This window comes from Grus americana, chromosome 2 (assembly GCF_028858705.1).
Source record: "Grus americana isolate bGruAme1 chromosome 2, bGruAme1.mat, whole genome shotgun sequence".
Taxonomy (NCBI): domain Eukaryota; kingdom Metazoa; phylum Chordata; class Aves; order Gruiformes; family Gruidae; genus Grus; species Grus americana.
The window spans coordinates 54,774,815-54,796,513 of record NC_072853.1 but is presented as its reverse complement, the minus strand read 5'-3'; the positions used below and the strand labels follow the sequence as shown (position 1 = coordinate 54,796,513).

The window sequence follows — 21,699 nt, the reverse complement described above, 5'->3', positions numbered from 1 at the left end:
GAGCCACCTACCAGCCTCGTGTTGGTTGTCTGGTTTTCGTTTTTTGATGGTTTTTTTCCCAAATAAATAATTTATTTTTTTTTTCACTCTTCAAAGTAAGGCTAATGGATTTTAACATCTTTGAGGTTAGCAAGCATCCGTGGCAAATGAGTGCTGAACAAAGAATCCTGAGCTGTGGAGAGTGCTGCATTTTCTGTAAAGGTCAAATTATTGTGAGCCTGTTTTTATGCTGCAGCAGATCCTTTCAAGAACCGAGATAAATTTGCAGCTTGAATCTTGAAAGGGCCTGCAACCGTGTCCCTGGGGCATTTCATAGGAGCTGTGCATGTGTGTTACAGAATTCAAGGCAATCTTTTGTGTTCTGTCAATTGCCTTCACTGAAAATGAAAAATCTGGGTATGGCTCAGTGGGCAGCACTCTACCAGGAGGCATGCCACTGCCTTCCCTCTGTCTTGCAGATAGGCACAAAATCTTGAGGCTCATTTGGAGCAAAGATAGAAATGAATTGGCGAATGTCACTCAGTAGCTTTTTTCCAACATCCTTTGTCCAACGCAAAGAAATCTTCAAGACAGCAACAAAGTGAGTCCCTGTTCTAAATACGTTACAGGCTTTGTTACTGAAAATTTAACATCGCGTAGGGTTAAGGCTTAAGTATTTTTTTCTGAATATTAGAGAAAAGCTGTGAAATTTAAAATAGGGTATCCCGAGGTAACCATTTTATTTTTTTTCTAAACAATGTTAGTATCCAGTTTTACTCTTGTTTTTCATACGGAAAGACTCAGAGCAAGAGAAGTTGGTAGACAAGCCAATCTCTCTCTAAAGTGATGTTCTTAATTTAAAAAGCTGCAGTGCTGACCGAATTGGGCCTGTCTGTGTGTTAAGAAACCCAACAGAAATCTTGGAAACTGAGCTGAAGGTGGGAAAAGCACACTCTGCTTGAGAAGTAATGTTTAGTTTTAATTAGGTGTGCCAGTGAGATCTGATGGTATCAGGCTCGGGGACAAGTGTCACGCTGTGGCAGGTGTCTCTATGTAAATGTCAATTCATTAAGGCTGTGCCAGTATCTTAGGTATTCAACAGATGCTGGATTCGCCAGCTGCTGTTAAAAACTAGTTCTCAACTATCCAACACAAGGCTACGATAAAAAATGTGTTCATATAGACAGATTTGTCCTCCGGGCTGTCCCCGCTCTGATAAAGCCCCCATTCGTATGCAGGGCTGCGGGGATGTGCAGCTCAGCATCTCCTGCCTCGGATGTTACAGCGTGCAACTACATTGCTCCTGAAAAAAGCCAAATTCTTTAATTCAGGTTTTGTTTTACCCCGGTAGTATCACATTGCAAAGCAGTCTCTGACACCGACAAGTAACAGAAGCCGCGAATGGACTTAGATCTGCTGCAAAGGTGGGCACGAGGGAAGAAGGCATTTCTCAACAGGTTTTTGAGAAAATATATCAAAAGAAGGAGCCCCTTGCACCTGCAGCTATGTGCCACATGTGAGCACACATGCGTGTCAGGCATTTGTCAGGCAGCGGCATTACTGGCAATGAGACTTTCTTTTTTAGAATGTATTCACTGTATTTAGACATTACTCTGCTTAGGAAGCTGTGAAATTGAAGTCCACTGAAAAAAGTTAGATTTGTCTCTTCTGTAGTACCTGACAATGATATCACACGAGAGCTTTACTTATTAAAAATCTACCTTTAAGGGGTGATACCATCATTGTTGGAACATACACTCTCTATTGGTGTGTTTTCTAACACTGAAGTGACTTTGTGGCACTAATTCTGTGTTGCGTCTCTGATTTTAAAACATTTTTTTTCTTTTTACTTCAAGCTGTGCCGTAGCCTTTTCATCATGACTGACTGTGCCTGCATTTGAGTTCATCTTAAAATGTAGTCAGATTTTCACTGTGTGCCTAAAAGATAGCTTGTTGGGAAAACGAGAGAAAAATGATTAATTCATTTCATGGTTATCATAGGGTGACAACTTCATAGCATCTGTTGTCAGACTGTTGTACCTTTAAGTTATTTTAAAATAATTACCACAGAACTCTGTGCTTTAAGGTAGATCTTTCTTTTCTCTGGCAGTATTAGTACTTAGCTAAATGAAAAAAACAGAATTATGCAATCTAACGGTGGTAGCAAACAGTGAAGATGATTGGTTTTAGACTATTTGAAGGCTTGTAAAGGAAAGAGAAGTGTATACTTCCTACTTAAAAAATACGTATTTATGGGTATATTCTGATAAGATTGTGGCCAAATCTTTGATACTGCTAATGTGCCTGACCTACAGCTTCCCTATCAAGAATGGGTTATAGCACAGCTACAGTCGCACACTTTTAAAAGAATCTTTCTGGTCCAAATGCCCAACTTTCTGCCTGCTGGTCATTTCGAAGTGAAAATACTGAGCATAGGCACAACAGCATTAAACAAACTAAAGCCAAGATGAGCAAACTGTAGAAGAAAAAATCTATCTAAGGATTCACAAGGCTTAGTCATGGAGATGAGTGATGCCGAGAGAAGTAAATTTGTATGCTGTCCTACTTAGTTTCAATCTGGAATTTATGCTAATAATATTTTTTTATTATGCTAATAAAATTTTGCTATATGGTTACTATTCTTTTAATAATGTCTAAAATTTCCCCGCTCCTTTTGGAGTTTTTCTAAAATCTAAGGAAACATTCACAACACTCTGTTTCTCTCACCCTGCCCAACCTTACTATTACTTGCATGAATGCAGTCAATGAGTAGGGTAGCTCTCAGAAATCAGGTCACTACAGCTGATGCATTAAAAAGACGTAGCTCAGATAGAAACATAGTGTACAAGAATCTGTAGTACTGTAGGATCTAAGGAGAGAAATATTCAACAAAGTGCATTGCTTGCTTTTGCAGGATTCTGAAGGAGTGGAAATCATGCTAGGAGTTTGTGCAAGTGGTCTCTTAATATATCGAGACAGACTCAGAATAAATAGATTTGCCTGGCCAAAGGTTCTGAAAATTTCCTACAAGAGGAACAACTTCTACATCAAAATCCGGCCAGGGGAGGTAAGGGTATCCTGACACTCCTTAGTGAGTGAACCTTTTCCAAAAACCCGTGTTCTCATTGATTTGTTGATTTGTCATGTCTTACAAGCCTTTAACATTCATCTCCATTTATATCTTTTAATTTGTGCTGATTTTCTTAGGAAAGATTAGGTAAATACTTTATTTAAAATACAGGTAAAATCTTCTTTTGGTGTTTTTCTGTTTACATCCATGAACTAACGTAAAGAACAAATACGGATGGCCATCTGCACGTAAAAAGCATATTGTGAATACTTTGGGAATTTAAGTAACATATTGATTATTCATGGAGTGCTCGTCATCCACCGTCACGTTCCATACTAAATTAGTGTCTATTCCTCTTACCCACTAAGAGATGTAGACAGGCCATACCCAATTTTATAAGCATATCCGACTAGTACATCTGGAGTTGGTGGCTACATGCATTAGCCCTCCCAGGCCCGGAGGAGCTCATCTTCTGACTCTGGAGAAGGTGATGTGAAATCTCATACAGTGAGTGCCCTCTCGTGGCTCATAGCAAACACCAGCCTCATCGGTTGAGTGTGCAACTCGCCCAGAAATAAGATGACAAATCTTTGGAAAAAGCCCAGGAGGAGTTCGCTAGCGTCAGAGCCAAAGGAGCGTCTCTATTTTAAGTGCTGGTACAATAATTGGTCTGTGATAGATGAAAAACCCATATGCATTTCAGAGGGTGGAGCTGCGTAGCAGGACAGAAATCACCTGGATGAGGACTGGCATTTCTCCCTTAACGCAGTATGGCAGTTGGGAGTCCCAAGCCAATGTCACCAGTACTGACTTCAGTGACCTGGGAAGTCTGCTAGGGCCCCCCACCAGCCCCAGGTCCTGAGCCTTTTTGAGAGTCCTAAACCAAAATCCACAAACCTACATCTCCTGCCTCTCAGCAGACAGTTTTAGTAACCAAATTCCCAGTCTTGAGTTTGATGTAAAAAACAGAACAAAAGAAAAAAACCAACCCCAAACCCAAACAGCCGCTGATGTTCCCAATGCCTGCACTCAAGCTCTCCACCACTGAAGTCCTACTGAGCTCTGCTGGTTTTGATATGTAGCACCCTGTGACCAGGTCATAGTTCTTTATGCAAAATAATCAATGCAGTCTCTTTCCAAATCACATTCAACGATAATGTGATTCATCATCCCATGTGTCGCTTACGTCATCTTTATTGTTTTGCTATTTCCTGCTTTGTTTCTCTCTATCAGCTCCCCATAGGGATCTGGACTTCCTTACAAGTGCCCTTCTGCCTACCTTTCCCCGGTCACAGCAACACTATTGCACCTACTCAGCTATCTGCATGTAGCCATCAACATCTTACAGCGGTTGTAGCTGGCACAGCTTTTGCATCTGGAATATATAAATCTGCAGCACAACCTAGAAAAGGTTTCTTTATGCCCCCATATGACTCTTTCAATTACCTGTCTTTTCCTCATCCTCCCCAGGAGATAAATTAGCTAAAACCACTGTGATTTACTAACTCTAGTTCTTTCACTGTAAATCTTCTTAATCTAAGGCTGTGTGAGACCAGATCAGTCCCTGGGGACTATTGCTTCCCTCCAGGCTGTTATCAGGCTTCCCACTGTTGTTTAAACTAGTGAAGTTAAAACAACAGGGTTAAAGCACTTAAATGATGTTTTTCCTCAGAAGTCTCCCAGGTCTTAACTGATCTTTGTTACTATAGGGCATAAAAGATCGCTGTCACCATCAAAACCCTCTTGCTCATTATCTGGGTTCCCCCCCCAAAAATGATCCTCAAAGGTTTCCTTTGATTATCACTCACAGCTTCCTTCCCAGACAGTAGTCTGTAGAATATGCATATATGTGGTAATATACATGAGCGTATACGTTCACCCTTGCAATGAGATGATATAGATGGAGGAAATGAAGATGAACCTGTGTACACTGTCTAAAAATAGATGCATAGCATGAAATACATCCTTTTTCTTTTTTCCTGCCTAGTTTGAGCAGTTTGAAAGCACTATTGGGTTTAAGTTGCCAAATCATCGTGCTGCAAAGCGCTTATGGAAAGTGTGTGTTGAGCACCATACATTTTTCAGGTATGTGGATTTCTTTTCCTAAAGGTGTGCCATAAAATGCCACAGAAAAGAATGATTCTGTCAGCAGAGACAAAACCCTTCAAATGAAGTTGTCTTTTTGATCATGAGGTATCTCTGAACAGACAAGGAGAGGTTATTGCTTCTTAAAAATGTGAAATGTTTCACCTAAATTATTTATACTATTCCAGATAGATACCGAATGTTTAAAATCACCATATGGTCCCAATTAATTGTTTTGCATTATCTGTGCCATGATATTATCAGCTGCTATAATTAAAGAGATGAAGGACTCTGCTGCACTTCTGCACATACGCTTGTATAGGGAGAACAACGTATATGGAAAGATACTGGGGGATATTGGTAAGAGTTTTTTTTTAAAAAAGGAGATTTTTATTTAATTACATATGCAAATATAGACACTAGTCAGTGAATACTCAATCCATAGCTGTAATTTTTATATTCCTGGTGAAATTTGCAGCTATGTTTTTGACATCTAAGAAGACCTGAGAAAAGTTTGGGATAGTGGAATAAATGCTGTGATTAGTTTGTACTGAGATAGTCAGCAAGGAGATACTTAGCAACGGGAACCCAAAAGGGTGAGATTTCCAATGGTGTGACAGGGCATCCAGCGCTTAAAAATCCCTCTCCAGATGTTTGGGAGGACTGAAGAATTTCTCTCCTTTCTTGAAAAAAATGGTTCAGACTGTCTGTATGTTCATATGAAATGCAGTCTTCATGGCAAAAGATCTAAAAAGAAATCGAGTGTGCATTTTTGGGGTGTTTTCTGATTTTTAATAGAATATCAATGTCTAAAGCATAAACCCCATAGCAGGAGAATGGCTTCTTCAGGTAAACTCCCATAGCCAAAATACAAAAGGTGGGAAGGCTCTAACCTGAAAAATGTCTGCGTCCCTGTGAATGAATACTGCCCTGCATTCACTGGAAATCTGTTCTGGCCCTGTCCTCAGCACAGCAGCACCATGTTAAATTGGAAGTATGAGATATATATCTGTATTTCAGCCTAGATCAGAGTCCCTGATACAAGGAGTACCTTACTTTTAGTTTTGGTGATTAGAAAGTCATAAATCTGATTTTCAGGCAGGAAGGTACTGAATGATTCTTGCCCATTAGGAAGAGGTCAGCTCTTCAAATGCATGAGCTAAGCAGTTTTGTCATGCTGTACGCGGGGCATCCTTTGATTCCCTTTTAGCCGCAGACCCGTGAGGCACAGGTTACGACGGAGAGTGATACCCAACGGTCGTCTTCACTCCTCTGCAGAAATAGTGGACTGATTCTTGGAGGAGGGGGAGTAACGGGTGCACTGCTTGGTGTGTTTTAGGCTCCTGCTGCCAGAAGCACCTCCAAAGAAGTTCCTCACGCTGGGCTCCAAGTTTCGCTACAGTGGCCGGACGCAGGCCCAGACGAGAAGAGCCAGTGCCCTCATAGACCGTCCCGCACCTTACTTTGAGCGGTCTTCTAGTAAACGTTACACTATGTCTCGCAGCTTAGATGGGGGTAAGGTCCTCTTAATTGACTTTGTCAAAAGTTGTCATCACAGTGGTCACTGCTTTAGATTAGGTACAAACCTCTTGTCATCTCATCTCCTTGAGCTTCGGCGGAGTGATGGCTGTGAGTACCTGCACGTTCACTGCAGGGCTAGGGGAGGGTGCAGAGAAGTACTGTGCCAACTTACAATGTGGTTGCCTGGAGGAGGTCCTTGGGAGCCTGCTCTTGGTGGAGCCCCTCTCCTTGGCCTCACACCTGCAAAGCACTTCCCCGCTTTGGGGAAGGACGGGGCGCCTGGACCTGCCTGCCCGAGCAAGTCAGGCTTCAGTGCTTTTTCAGGGTTTGCATGAGTAACTGTTTGGATTTTGGTTTAACTTGGCTTTTTTCCTACATAGGTTTTTCATTTAAGTATATGTTACAATTCATAAATGAATTATTTCCCTTGATTGAGTCATAACACTTGCTTCCGATTACCTCGCATCCTAGTTGGATGAGTGCTAACAGGCTTTTTCCATACATTACTTTTGAAGGTGTGAGATGGAGAGTAACATGCACAGGTTTATAGTATGTCCTTCCTCCTCCTCCTCTCTTTCTCCATGGTTTGTAGAGGTCACGGTTCTGCTGCTCCCTTAGGTTAAACGAGCGTGTGATTCAGAGTCTCAGCTACTTCATCAGCTGTTGCTGTTGTCAGCTATTGAGCAAAAAGAGGTTGTAGTTTATTTTTGTAGGAAAAAAGACAGAGACTAAATTCAGAATTGTCACAGTTTTAAAAAAAAAAAAAAGTGAATTCTCCCATGGAGTATCACAAACAAATTGCAGTGAGTATAGCTGATGGTGGGGAGGGGGAGAAGCTTTGATTTAAAAGTACTAGTGACAAGCCTTCTTTTCTTCCCCTAAAGGTGCTGCTTGTCATTAATTATTTTGGAATCTTCTAATTCTGGTGTGCTTCTTGCTCGTTACCAAGCAACTGGTGACCTGATTGCTGTGCATGTGTCTCAAAGCAGAAATTATCCCTCTGCATTATTTTGTTTGTAACATCTAAACAAGATGTCTCCCTCTACTCCCTTTGCTTTCTCTCGCCTCCTAAGCTCATTCCCAAGAGACAAGATACCTGAAACACTGTTCCCCAGCACTTCTTAGACTCCGCGAGGTTTTTATGATGTTAATTTGCGTAAGCGCAAATGGGGAAAAGAGGTTTTTATTAATCAATGGTTATGAGTTCCTCACTGACGTTGTTACTGTAACGCAAACATGGCTCTTAACATTCTGCATCATGATTACGCTGTGATCCTGGCCCTGTCTTTTATTACAGATGCAAGTAACTTCATAAATTTGAATAGTCCTGTTGACTTAGAAATTAGTTACACAATAGTCGAGGGCACAGTCTGGGTATATATTAATGTTTTGATTATAGTCTATCTGTAAATTTACTATTTATTTCAAAGTCATTTATATGTATTTAAGTTTGCTGAATTATCAAATGTCTACATCCTAAAATATTCTGGTTTGATCCCCTGAATTGAATGCCATCACTTCCCAGAATTTTTTAGGATAACGACCTCACTTAACTGGCAGACTTTAATACTCGATAATACAAAGATCCCATTTCTTGATTCTCAGATATTATGCCTGTGTTACATCAATATTGTCATTTCCTGCAATGGAGCACGTTACTTACCGTGCATTTGATCTGCATTGTTACATTCTGCCAGATTTAAAAAAAAAAAAATCTCTTCCACCCCCATGGCTGATGTCATAGCTGGTTTTCCTTATGTTTCCTGCCTGATAACTGTGGCAACGCGTTGATTTTTTTCTGATGTTTTACTGCAGTAGCACTTTTAATGGCTTGCTAACATTTAACAACTGTGTAATGCGCACATTAGCTACAGTAATGTGTGTATACACATCCACAATACGTGTTTATGCATATAAAAGCTACAAGCTTTATTTCAAGTAAACCGTTTATTTAAATGTATGCACATGCTTCTGGTTTCCTGAAACGTGACATAGTTGTGTTTTCAGCAATATCTCAAATGTTTTACTAACCCAGCTTTTTAATTTTACGCAGCTTCTCAGCAAAAGCTATTTCAGACTTTCCCTCTTTAAATATTTGCTTTTAGCATCAGTGAATGAAAACCATGAAATGTACATGAAGGATTCTGTGTCTGCTGCAGAGGTTGGTACTGGCCAGTACGCCACAACAAAGGGCATCTCTCAGACCAACTTGATAACCACTGTGACTCCAGAGAAAAAGGCAGAAGAAGAGAAAGATGATGAAGAGGGGAAAAAGAAAAGAGCAGAGGAAGTCACCCCGGTCTCGGCAATACGCCATGACACCAAGGTAGAGTTTTGAGGATTTTGTATTAAACTGACCAGCCTGGAGAGCACTCAGAGAAATGCAGAATTGTTAGGGAGGGAGGGCGGAGATACCTACTAGATACCTATACTAGAATATACGTGGTGGTATGTACATGTATATATGAGTCTCGAATCTATATTTTTATAGTCCTTTTGCATTTCATACGATGTTGTAAAAGTTAGTTCCTGCCTCAGACTGTGTTTTGAAATCCATTCAAGAGTCAGCACAGTGTTTTTACATAGCATTCAAGAGCTCTTTAGGAAATACCCAAAAGTAGCCTGGCAGTGCATGTTTTGCTCCTTTGGTCATATTTTGACTTTAGTATGGGCATCATGGTTTTTATTTTTTGACAAGGCAACAAAATGGTTCTGGGTTCTTGTCTGTAGCTCTGTGCTTTAAACTATTGTATTTTTCTCATTTACTTCTCATAAGGCTCTGTTTCCTTGCACGTATTTCACTGAGCATTTTCCTCTATTAACTTTTGGGGATTAATACACTATTATAAGCTTTTTTTTTCCTGGCTTACAAAAGCATTTGCTTCCCTCATCTGAGGTTTTGCATTGAAGAAAACTGGTTTTAATGATGAGTCTGCTCAGTTGTTAAATTTGATTCATCCCTCACCATCTCCAATCCCACCACCACCACATACACATACACACGTGGCTGTGCATTATATCTACTGAGTTATTGAGACGGTGTAAATCAAACAGGGGGACAGAGGAGATTTCAGAGATTGACAGTGAAGAGAAATAAGATAGAATCAGAAAAGATGGGGTGTAAAATGTCCTCTGTTTCTTTTACATTGAGGAGAAGAAAACAGAATATGAAATATTGAATCTAGGATATCATTCAAAATGTGTACTATGGAATGCATTTGCTAAACAAGTAAGATTTACCTTCTTCATTTATGACAAAAAACCTTGATGTATACCTTTACACCCACGAAACTGTCAGGCGTGCAAATGTTAGAACCTGAACTTCTAGCCTTATCATGTAAGGCCACAATAAGTAAAGGATCAAGTCCTCAAAAAAGACTTGCAATTAAGGTACCAAAAATCAGAAACAAATTGAATTACTGAAAATTGCCGATGAGAAAAGATTTTCATTTGAAAGTGTGCACTGTAATCGTAGCATTAAAAAAAATCTGTAAAATTTAACTGGGATCTTCTTGAAACTCTTAGTTTCTGCATGGAGAAACATTGATGAAAATCAAATATGCAGGAAAATATCTAATAGAAACTAATTCTGTTCCAAGTGTTTGCTAATGTAGGTCAATGGAGAGATCAGCTGCATTTTGAAGATCATCTGTTCCTTCTATATGGCTAGAAATAGTCAAAGTTATTTTTAGGAGAGTATTTTGATGGCACTTTTAAACATGCACAAATGAATGATTTTTACCACCCACCCCCCCACACTGAAGAGGTGGGTTCTGTTTAAACCATCCCATAAAGAGCTTCAGTTCTATGAGCCTATAGAGATCTCAGTCCTGCTTCCACTGGACCTGCTAACAGCTTTGTCATTCATCGTAAAGAGATTAGGGTCTGAAGAAACTCAGGACAAATTTGAAATCAAATTCCTGTTTAAGGGTATATAAATTTTATAGGTAGGTTTTCAACTTTTCCACTAAGACATTTTTCCTTTGGTTTATTCATAGCTATTTAAGTACCAGAAGTTATTCTAAATATTAACACTGCAAAGATGGCACTAAGTGAGTAGTCTGTATTAGCAAAGAATAAATTTACTTTGGCTTTTTTGCCTTGACAATATAAAGAGAAGTTCTGTGTATTTAGCTCACATAAAGTCTTGTGAGTCCATCAGCATTAAATTTTGACTTGAGCTTACTGCATTAAGCCCATAAAGATGACACTTGTAAGTGGTTTGAAGTTAGGCTTGGGTTTGGTTGCTTAATTCAGGAATACAGACGGTCCGAACTGATAGATTGTTTTTTTAACTGTTCTGGTTAGAGAAGAGAGAGAAGCAAAATATTAAGAGGAGAGGGAGGAGCTCTTCTGTGTTAAATATTGGGCTTAAATCCCATTCCTACCATTACTATACCTAGTAAAGATTAGGCTTAGTAGCTGGCATTGATGCAACCTGTGTGTAAAACTTGGATCCTGCTTGTTGCCTCAGATTTGACACCAGCTTTTACAGGCAAATCCTGTTTTGGCTTTGAAGGCATTTTGCTCTTGAGAGCTGGGAGTGGCAGTGGGGTTGAAATGCCTTTTGTAGCTCCTCGGGGAGATGTGGGGTGCAGCTCAGGCACTTAGGGTTTGGTCATGGAGCCAGCGTGCCACTTCAGCTAAGTGCGCATAGTTGACTTTGGCCAAAATGTCTCCGATCCATCGGCACGGTGGCAGGTGTGTTGTACTGCAGTATTTTGGTGCCGATGGTGGTTGTAGTCTTTCTAAAGAGCGGTCGTGGCTGCCCACAGGGAGCGTGTTAGGTGATGGCCACCCCTCCTGCTCAATCACCTCCCTCCTTCTACCAACGTTTTGTCCATGAATGACCTTAAAGACTGGTTGAGTGCCCTACAAGCCGTCTGTCAAAGTAAATCCTGCTTGTTGGTAGCCAATATTCTTTGCATTGCAGTAAAATTTGCAGCAAAAGCTTGGGTACATTTTTATCTCTTCGCTGTGGGTAAAGAGTCACTTTTTGGCTATGAGGAGATGTGGCGGTGTGGGGCACGGACCTCTCTCTGGTCAGCCTGCCTTTCAGATCCCCAGCGAGAGAGCACAGGGTCTGCCTAGCCAAACCCCTCCATTCCCTTCTTTCAACGTGCTGCTGGGAGGGGACCAGCCCTCGGCGCTGCCTGCTCCGGCTCGTGGTGGGCAGAGATGAGGGCAGGGCGGTGGGGACGCCCGGTGGAGGCCAGCCTGGGTGGTGATGGGAGCCATGCTGAGGAGCTGGCTGCTGGCGTAGGTATCGAGCTAGTACAGTTTTTTTCCATCAGTAACAGCTGACATATGGATTTATGCCCCACCCCCGAACCGGAATGTGTTTTATTTAGGTTTAGGATCCAGATTTTATTTTTTTTAAATATTGGGAATTTGGGCACTTAGAGTTTTAAAATCCTTAGGGTTTTAATTATTACTGCTGAGGTTGTCCAAGGCATAGATGGGAAGCATCTGGCCCCCACTGTGTCTCCTCCTGACTGCAGGAATGTTGTCACAAGCAGTGTTGGTATTAGAAATATGTTCCCTAGTTTTTTTGTTGCTCTCCATGTACTTCATGTTTGAAGGCTCCTTATGATTTGAAGCCAGATCAGTAAATGGAAATTGGCAGCACCTGAAACTCCACATACGGCCGTGAAGGTTTTTATGTAAATCCCGTGCTGCAGATGACTAGACAAATGCTGAATCAAGAAGTTGCCTTTTGTAAGCTGTAACCCTGATTCACTAATACCTGTGGTGTGCGGCGTGGGAACACGCACCGTTTAACTCAGTGGAAATCTGTGGTGTTAAAATACTGTTTATAATTTTATATATATATATATAATTTATCATCACGGAAGAAAATTAACTAATTACAGTTTTCTTTTTGTCCTTTTGCTTTTGCGCCTTGTTTGCTGCTCTTTCCCTGTCACCAGCCATCTTTGCTTGGCACTGACTCCCACCATCCCTCGCCATCCTCGCAGCCTGGCCCCCATGCATCTTCAGCAAAGCTTCGGAGGAGATGCAAGGAGAGCGCTCGAACAAAGTCCGTAGGTTGTGAGGCGCCCAAAGAGAGCGCTTCAAAGCACAGCGAGTCAGAGCCAGACTCGGACAGAAAGGGGCGAGTTTGCTCCGCCGAGCAGGACGTGGCTTTCGGCTATAAGCAAAAAGCTGGCAAAGGCGGAACGCTGTTTTCCTTCTCCTTGCAACTTCCAGAGTCATTTCCTTCCCTCCTGGATGATGACGGCTACCTGTCGCTCCCTAACCTCTCCGAAACCAACCTCCTGCCTGCCAGCGTGCAGCACTACCTTCCCATCCGCTCCCCCTCCCTGGTGCCTTGCTTCCTCTTCATTTTTTTCTTTCTGCTCTCTGCCTCTTTCTCAGTGCCATACGCCCTCACTCTCTCCTTTCCTCTGGCTATGTGCCTCTGCTACCTGGAGCCCAAGGCGGCCTCCTTGAGTGCCTCACTTGCCAATGACCTGAGTGACAGTTCAGAGGAAGAGGTGTGTACCTCGGCATCGAACACACTCTTTTTCGTGTTCAGTGCTTCAGTCCTAACCAGTGTTAGATTGCTGCAGTAGTGGTCCTACTTTCAGAGCCTCATTTCTGTCTGTGCTGATATGTTAGAAGGGGTGTTTTGGATTATTTTTTTGTTTGGGGGTTGGGTTTTTTTGGTTTTTTTCTTCTTTTTTTAATTTTTTTTCTCGTGTTGGGAGTGCAGCTTTGGGCCCAGGGTTAGGCACAACACTGTGTGGAAGTGGCTTGGTTTGGACTGTGTCAGCTGATGCAAAGTGACTTGCACTAAACAAACTGCCACTGATCAGCTCTGAAGTATTGTATCTGAACCGACCAAGACCTTTTTCTTCCCCATATCAGTTTATGCTAGGGTTAGAATAGTTATCTAAATAGTGGGTATTAAGTACAATTTCCTGCATAATTACATATACGTATATGCGTATGTATATACATTATATAACTAGCTACCCAGTAATAATGGGCACCCTCACCAACTTCAGCACATTCAAAATTCAGGTGGACTCAACTTTTTGCAAGAGTCTGTCAGCTGTAGCCCGAGCCCAGAAAAAGACTTTCTGCTCCAGTGAAATCTGGATCTGGATTTTCAGCCTTGATCCCATCTCTGCTGCAGATGAGATTGTTTTCCCGTGCTTAAATCCAACGTAACAGTGAGAGAGGTCAGATTGGGACAGCTGTTCCGCAGCTGTTGGGGGAGCACGCCATGCGGGCCATCTTGCCATTTGCAGTGTTCAGTTAGCACTGCCAAAACTGATGCCTCAGGCCACCAGGGTTATCACAGGCAGATAAACCAACTGCAGGAGAAGAGGAGTCCACAGTGGTTCTGGGAACCGTGGATGTGATAATATATCCAGAAGAAGGGAAGGAATCTGCTTGTTTAAGTAACAGAGTAACTGGCGTGTCAGTTTTTGCTGGTGCCTAGTTATTCTTTGTCAACAGAATAAAATAATGGGTTCATTTTTCCCTCTTTTTTCCTTTTTCCCCTTCATCTTCAAATGCAAAAATACAGTTTTGCTTTGTATGTAAAAAAAACCCCAACCCCACAGATCAGATAATCGCAGACCAGTTGGCTGTTTGTAAAACGCCGTCTTGGCCACTTGTCGATGCTGTTGCAGTAGTTGTGCTCAATAAACCAGCTTGTGCATCTAAACGTGTGTGTAAACCGCCACTGTTGGTTTTGTAAGACTTGGTACAGGATTTCATTTCCTTTTTATGGAAAGCCAAAAGTCTCCTCAATTTATCTTGTAAAAACATTGTCTTTAGATGCTTTTGGCTCTGTGATGCCTAACAACTAAATAATAACGTGCAGTTTCTGATAAAAGGCATCCAAAATGTTGCTGTCTCATTTCGTGTCCTCATTTTGAGATAGCATTTAGGTCTCAATTTGCATTAGCTCTGCACTTGGATTAATCTAATAGCAATAACAGGATTAATACAGTGCCAGCTCCAGAGGCAGTAACGAGGCAGTGTTTATGTAATACATTGCTCTGTTCCTCTTTCAGAAATGAGCGCTTCTTTTTGTTAGTAAAGTTAGGAAGTATTGAGCATAAAAACATATAAAATAGGCTTTTTAGTGCCGCTCTTTTATGAGGGTGATTACTCTGGCAGTGCTTCCTGGCAGACAACACAGACTTGTGCCTAATCCAGGGGGTATTTCTTGTTCAAAATATTGCATGAAAGTGAATATGTTTTAAACTCGGGCATGTCTGCATTACATTGGCAAAACAAATCACAGCAATTACGATCTCGAATTAGAGGAGGTGCAGCTGCAGCATCTCAGGAGATAGCTGCCTTCCCTTTCTGCTCGATCCCTTGCCCGTCCACGAGCCCCACCGGCAGCTGCCTTTCATTCAGTGCACCACAGCCCATCTCGGAGTTGAGCCCGACCTTTCTTGCTCTCCACTCCAGAGGAAACCTGCCTTGCTGAGCCTTAATTCGCCATTCCCTGCTCTGCAATAACCCCAGATCTTTATTTCAAGTAACTCAGTAATGCTGACTTTCACTCCATGGCTGTTGATTGGCTTGTTAGCAGACATGTATGTTGCAATAAAGCGAATTCTATGCCTTATTTAGGATTTCATTGCTGTTATGGTAATAGACATAGAAAACTTTTTTTTCCCCCCCATTTCACAAAAGATTGCACCCAGTGATGAAGATTAATTAGGGTACTGCAACTAGTACCCTAAACCAATCTCATACCTTGCTGAGCTCCATTCTCCTTTGAGCAGTGCATCTAGAGGCAGTCCGTGCAGTCAGAGACACAATCTCACCTCTTAGATTTCATTATCTTCTATGTTCGTACCTTAGCAGCTAATATTTCTATTGACTAAATGCCTAGATTCATTAATTCCTCTCTTTTTTTGTAAATAGGAGTGACAATGCATAGATTTTTCTTTTTATATATTGCCATACCTTTACAAGTGCTTATAATGTTATAAAGATGTGAGATCCTTCACTAATAAAGAAACGATTTTCTAACACTTCAGTGAAAGCAATGTGACCAGCTAGGTAGACTATTTTGGCATTACAGTTTCACTTAAAAATAAAAGCAGTCTGTCTAGTGAGTGGTTATTGCTTGAAAAGTTGCATATAACTTGCATTCGCGCACTTACAGAATAGTCCAAAATGCCCGCTTATTCTTCTGCCTGTCATACAAGCAATACAAATTATTCAAAGGAAGGAATGATGGAGAACAAAGCAATGAAAAAATATCCAAAAAGCACTTTTATGAAACATCGCAGTTGTCAGAACATGACAGAAGATGGGAAATTCAAAGTTAAGACTGATACTCCATCCACCAGTAGGTCGCTTTTTTCTCTTGTTTCATAGCGCTGTGATTTGAGGATGAGATGTATTGTCCTAGCTTTAAATTACCTGCCTGGGTTACTTTAGATTATCTAAGGACCACAGAAAATCACTAATCAAAACCAGAGCTTTCACTGATGTTAAAACAACTTGGATGTCCCAGTCTGGGGCAGTAGGGAGCACTTTCTTTACTTACTAGTTTTCCATAAGCTTGCATAACATCAAAAATAGTTGTCTGAACTCTCTTCTCAGCCTGCAGTATGCTACATTCGACTCTCTATTTATTAAATCTCAACACTTCCATTCACCGCTAAAATGTTCTTCACGGTGTCGAGCAAAGCAGGGATAGATCAGTCTGTGCAATGCTGTGCTTTGTTTCATTTTATCACTCGTACCTAGTAAGTGTTTTCGGGGCGGGGGAGTTACTTTTATTTTTCTCCTGGTTTCATCCATATTCTTAAATGGAATGAGAAGTATTTTTGATTCTTTTAATGGCGGTTTTCTTTCTTTTTACTATCGTTTTAACAATATCAGCTGCTCTTTATTGGAACCGAGTGGGATCTGAGCCTTACCATTACTCCGCAGACAGACAGTAGATGGGCTGGGGGTATGGTTATTTGAACTCCTTGGTAATGCAGACAGCCTCATGGTGTATAAATGTGGAGACAAGAACGACTTCTGTACAAATGAGGGGCTGAAAGTCAGGTGACTGTTAAAGTAGCCTTTTTTTTTTTAATTGTCTTTTCCCTCTTTAGATAAAAAGTCAAATACCACATTAATCTGTATTAGCTAGAAGAAAAATTTGATTAATAATTTTCTTTGAAAAACCATTATGGGAGGAAAAGTTTGTTTAGAAAATATTAGCTTTTTTTTTTTCCAGTTTTTTTTAAAGCCACCTGGCTTTCTTAAGAAAAAAAAAATTTGCTATTCTAATAATACTTTTCCAGTAATGTTTTGTTTGGCTTATAAATTTGTTCCAGTAAAGCCATATACTGTGTACAGTACGCCTCGAGTCTTCCTCTGAGTCTGTTCTGTTTACTAATATAGCATTTTTATTTTGCTTCTTTGACTTGTGCGTGGTTTGAAAAGCAGTGCTAATGCAGTTCGCAGGGATGTTGAATTTAACAGTTCCCCCGTGTGAGCCGCGTGTACTGACGAGCTGGGTTTATTCTTTATTCCTGCCTTCCTCTCGGGACCCGGTTACTTGTCTAACCAAATAGACTGACAGTGAGCAGACGGATACTGCAGCTGATGGTGAGACCACTGCCACCGAGGTTTGTACAGTTGGCCGGCACCCAGTTACGGCAAGGGGAGAGCGTTGCCCTTCGTCTCTTCCCGACCCCGAGTGCCAAAGTGCATGTCTCCTGCGGCAGCTCAGGGTCCCTCTCCGCGCCCGTGTGTGCATGTGCGTGCGAGTGCGGGAGCTTTGCTGGGGGGAGTCGAGTTTTCAGTGCTCCCTGCGGGTTCCTCTTACCTCTGGGTTTGGTTAGGGAAGTGCAGCAAGGCGTCCCTGCTGCGCAGGTAGCGGGGCGGTGGCAGCGTCACCGGGGACGGTCGTGCTGGCCGGGCTGTGCCCCGGGCTGTTCAGTTTGCTTGTTTGTCTTTACAATCTGCAGCCCGTGTGAGGGCGGGGGGCGGGGGGAAGACAGTAAAAAGCAGTTTTCAAATTTTCTGAATCAAGGTGTTTCCAGATCATAAACATCTGAGGTTTTCCTTGAATGTAATTTCACGTGTCATCTTCACGTACTGCCTCCGGTAGTCCAGGTATTGTCTTCGGAGGAGGCACTGTTGTATTTTCTCTGCACTGAGAAGCCTCATATCTACAACATGGTATATAGACCATGCAGGCAAATTCAACCCTATGTGACTCCAGTGAAGTGCATATAATGCTTTCATAATTAATATGGCTGCAGCTGCAAACATGAGCTGAATTTGGTCTGACATCTGGTAGAAGACAGAGTCTTACCACAAACACTACTGTAGGTTTTCAGCAGGATGTCGTTAATATTTCAGACCGTTAAAATTATCATCAAGGAAGAATTCTGTGTATGACATGTCAGGGCAATTCGGCCTCGGCTATAAATAGAATAGATGTGAGCTGAGTTATAAAGTAGTCAACAGATAAAGATTTTCCCATGGGTCATTTGACTAATTGGGACTATATGAAAAATTAACAATAAAATAGTGGTACGAGCATTAAAAGAATCCAAATGGAGCAACAACATAAAATCTGTTGAGATGAGTGTGGAGCACAAAATGCTCTGAAGTGCCTCTTGCACTGTCTGGCTTCAGGCCTTGAGCCATGCAGAACGTAAAACATAATCCTAAACCTGTGACATTTAAAATGTGCCGTTTGTTAATCAAAAACATGCGATAATCTCCCTAGCTGCCATCTTTATTTTAGGGGAAAAGATAACGTGAACTTCAGTTTTCCTTATGGATACCCGATTTTTCAGAAAGTGTGGTATACTTGCCATCTGAAAATTCAGCCCTCAGAAAGGGGGCTGCTTTGGCAGTCCGTATTGCATTGCTTTGGAAAGCGTGAGCTGAAGTGAATTTGAGCTGAAATGTGTGCGATTCCAGAAGACCACCACTGCAGATGATAGATCCTGAAAGAATATATTCAGACTAAACATGAAATAAGATTATGGAAATACAGAAGGGGACTGAGGTTAGGGAAATAGCACTTTTAGCAAATAAAACGTGCTTCATTCTGTGGAAAGCGTTGCAGGCTGTTTAACCCTGGTGAGTTAACACGAAGCTTTGCCTGTGGCCCAAGAGATGTTTAAACTCTGGGATTACAGACTTCCAAAGAATTTGCTGTTGCCAGTCGGTGCCAAAGCAGCCGCAATCTCAGTGAGAAGGTCCAGTTGCTGCTCCCTAAATAGAGATCTATGAACGTGGGACGCACCAATGATAATTCTAAAAGGAAAATGTTTACTCTTCCGTCATTCACAGTTTACAGGTTTGAAAAGTGGAGGCTTGCTCTGAGTTAGGAGAACCGTGCAAAGCCAACCGGTGGGTCTGCTCCTTCTCCTTAAGCCCTTAGCGTAGAGAAAATGTGACCTTAACCTAGCGTGTACCTCTCAGCAATTTTTGTAAAGCCTTCGGTCATACCGGTGGGTAAGGTGTTGTTTTCCAATCTCTCTCATGCTGGCAGTCGGATCAAGAGGAGGACGGAGATCTAAAGGCACAGGTACAGAAACGAAAGGCCCGGATGTTGCTCAAGTATCACTGTTGGAGGTGTTCACCTCTCTCAGCATGTCATTGTCGGTTCTCTGTGAAGAAATGTGTAGAAACAGCATTTTGTATCCTTTCAATACTGTGTCCCTTACTTTTCCCTTTCTTTTTTCACTTCTTTCAGAATAGTCTGATTAAGCGAATACAGGGTGAAAATGTGTATGTCAAACATAGTAATCTTATGTTAGAGGTTGGTATTGGTATATACCAGTGCATGTACGTACATGTGTGTTAGTTTTAGTGATAAACTGTGAATCTGCACTATGATGCATGAACTGTGTATTCCCACCTGCTAATAAATTAAATAGATTTTTTTTTCTCAGATTATGATGACTCCTCTAACTCGTGCTATAAATATATATATGCGTGCGCGTATGTGTGTGTGCGTCCACGCGCATATGTATGTTTGTTAGAAGCCTCTTTATCAGGTGTAAATTACAGCGATACAGTTAAGCTCTTTAAGAGTACATTTATACTCACTTGTATGAGATATGCTATGCTGTTATCTTTCAAAATGCCACATTTTCACAGAGTCTTGTGTTAGTGCTGTGCTCCCCGGCTCCCTGAGATGTTACCTCCCTCTTTACTAACTGAGTTGTGTGTTTTGGCTCTAAAACTTGGTTGGCTTAGGATGTATTACAAACTGCTCTATTCTTTTAAAACTGTCCAGGACCTAGACAAAACCCAGGAAGATCTGATGAAACATCAGACCAATATAAGTGAGCTGAAACGCACCTTCTTGGAAACCTCCACAGAAACGGCTGTGTCTAACGAGTGGGAGAAGAGGCTTTCCACATCTCCCGTTCGCCTTGCCGCAAGGCAGGAGGAAGCTCCTATGATTGAACCACTAGTGCCTGAAGAGGTCAGCGTGAGCTGAAAGGCTTCATTACGTATTTGTCTATTCGTTTTTACTTATGATAGCTCTCACTAGATTTAGAAGCCGTAGTTAAGAGGCCATTCCCCACTTGCAGGTGCTCCCTTTTTATCAGGACTCGGGCTGTAGCAGCAAACATGCAAGAAAGAGTAGATACCTTTTATATATACATATATATATATGTATATATAGTTAGAGTATGAAATTCACTGTAAGCTGCATGGCAGAATTGGGTCTCTCTAAGAGTGCAAAACACAGGCTTCCTTACAGGTTTGGTGAGCTTGAGGAAGTCCAGCCATGCGTGAAAGAAACCATGAAGGTGATGGAGAGAAAATTTAACTAATGGTGACTGGTCGGGAGCAGCAGTGTAGCGGGACGGACGGGGGTACGAAGCTTGACAAGACAATAGAGCAAAGGGCAGAACTCTCTCAGTCTTTGAAGGCAACGAAGAACTAATGATGATAATTAGACCTGGTTGGCCAGTGCCATAAGGGAATCGATAGTTGCTGTAGTCTGCTGAATACCGTTTTGTTGAAGACCCAACACAGATTGCTAAGCGTGTGCATTTTCATGCAGTGTGCATACATGAAAAAAATCTTGCTCACTGTGCAGTCTTGAAATGTTTGCAAGAAACTTGCCAATTAAAAAGATGCCTTTTATTTAGTTTGTGGGTAGATAATGAGATGTAGAGGTAACAATGTAACATTCATGTTGCCTTGAAATACATAGATCTTCAAAAAAAAGCAGAGGGTCTTGGTTTAAATCCAGTGGAGCAAAAAGAGGTATGCTTGTGTGGTCTGCATGAAGATTTTTATTCTACTGTTGATGGGTATCTGGTTTCTGTCTCACAGGAATCATCTTTATGGTTACCACTTGTTTTTAGCGTTACAGACCAATAAATGGTCATAAAATTTGCTTCTGTCCCCGCCAGCACTAATGCAATATTGTAAGGAACTCAGCAAAAATTGGCAGGAAAGTATAATTCAGAAGAGTCTTCTGCTTTCCCACCTTTAGAGGTTGGCATTGCAGACCCACAGCTCTCTGGAGAAGGGAATCACCGGAGACGAGCAGATGGCACACGTCAACTTCTCCTCCTAGGGAAAGGGATGTTGCCAAGAAAAAGTCCCCAGCTCCTCTTCTCCCACATTATACCCAAGTTGGATTAAAATACCAAAAAAGCAGACTTGGTGCCCAAAGCTTACCGTCTGGAGAGAGCGCTGAGGAGTCTTAATGTTGCTTCTGCTGCCTTGTTCAGGAATCATCGCAGATTCTACAACCATGTTTGGTTGTAGTTGAAAATATGGGATTTCTTTCTTAAAAGTAAAATTGTCAGTGTAATAAACTGAATGCATTTAACATATTAAAGATGGAAGGAACTGCTGAAAAGGGAGTGGTTGGCTAGCCAAGCCTGAATCAGAGGAATGCAGGTGAAGCAAGTTTATTATCCCCTCACTTCATTTCATGTCTGTTACTTTAGAAACTTAATTTTTAATTAAAACACACAAGCGGTAACAAAGCGTTACACAGTTATGTAGGCTTTACCCTGAGGAAACACATCCAAATTTAAACATTCATTTGGAAAGGAAAAGGGCAAGAG

At 41.6% G+C, this 21,699-nt stretch overlaps 1 protein-coding gene across 34 annotated transcripts in view; it reads left to right on the top strand.

The window, feature by feature from the left end:
* EPB41L3 (erythrocyte membrane protein band 4.1 like 3) overlaps positions 1–21,699 on the top strand; it is a 96,502-nt gene that overhangs the window by 63,932 nt on the left and 10,871 nt on the right. For 13 of the 34 annotated variants that reach the window (XM_054815711.1, XM_054815708.1, XM_054815707.1 and 10 more), the window contains exons 9-17: positions 2,894–3,046; positions 5,037–5,134; positions 6,474–6,649; positions 8,761–8,981; positions 12,586–13,152; positions 17,209–17,262; positions 19,149–19,184; positions 19,353–19,418; positions 19,899–20,090. In XM_054815711.1, the coding sequence (XP_054671686.1) occupies positions 2,894–3,046; positions 5,037–5,134; positions 6,474–6,649; positions 8,761–8,981; positions 12,586–13,152; positions 17,209–17,262; positions 19,149–19,184; positions 19,353–19,418; positions 19,899–20,090 (1,563 nt within the window). The remainder of the gene's footprint in view (positions 1–2,893; positions 3,047–5,036; positions 5,135–6,473; positions 6,650–8,760; positions 8,982–12,585; positions 13,153–17,208; positions 17,263–19,148; positions 19,185–19,352; positions 19,419–19,898; positions 20,091–21,699) is intronic. The other 21 variants (XM_054815722.1, XM_054815734.1, XM_054815731.1 and 18 more) reach the window with 13 other exon arrangements.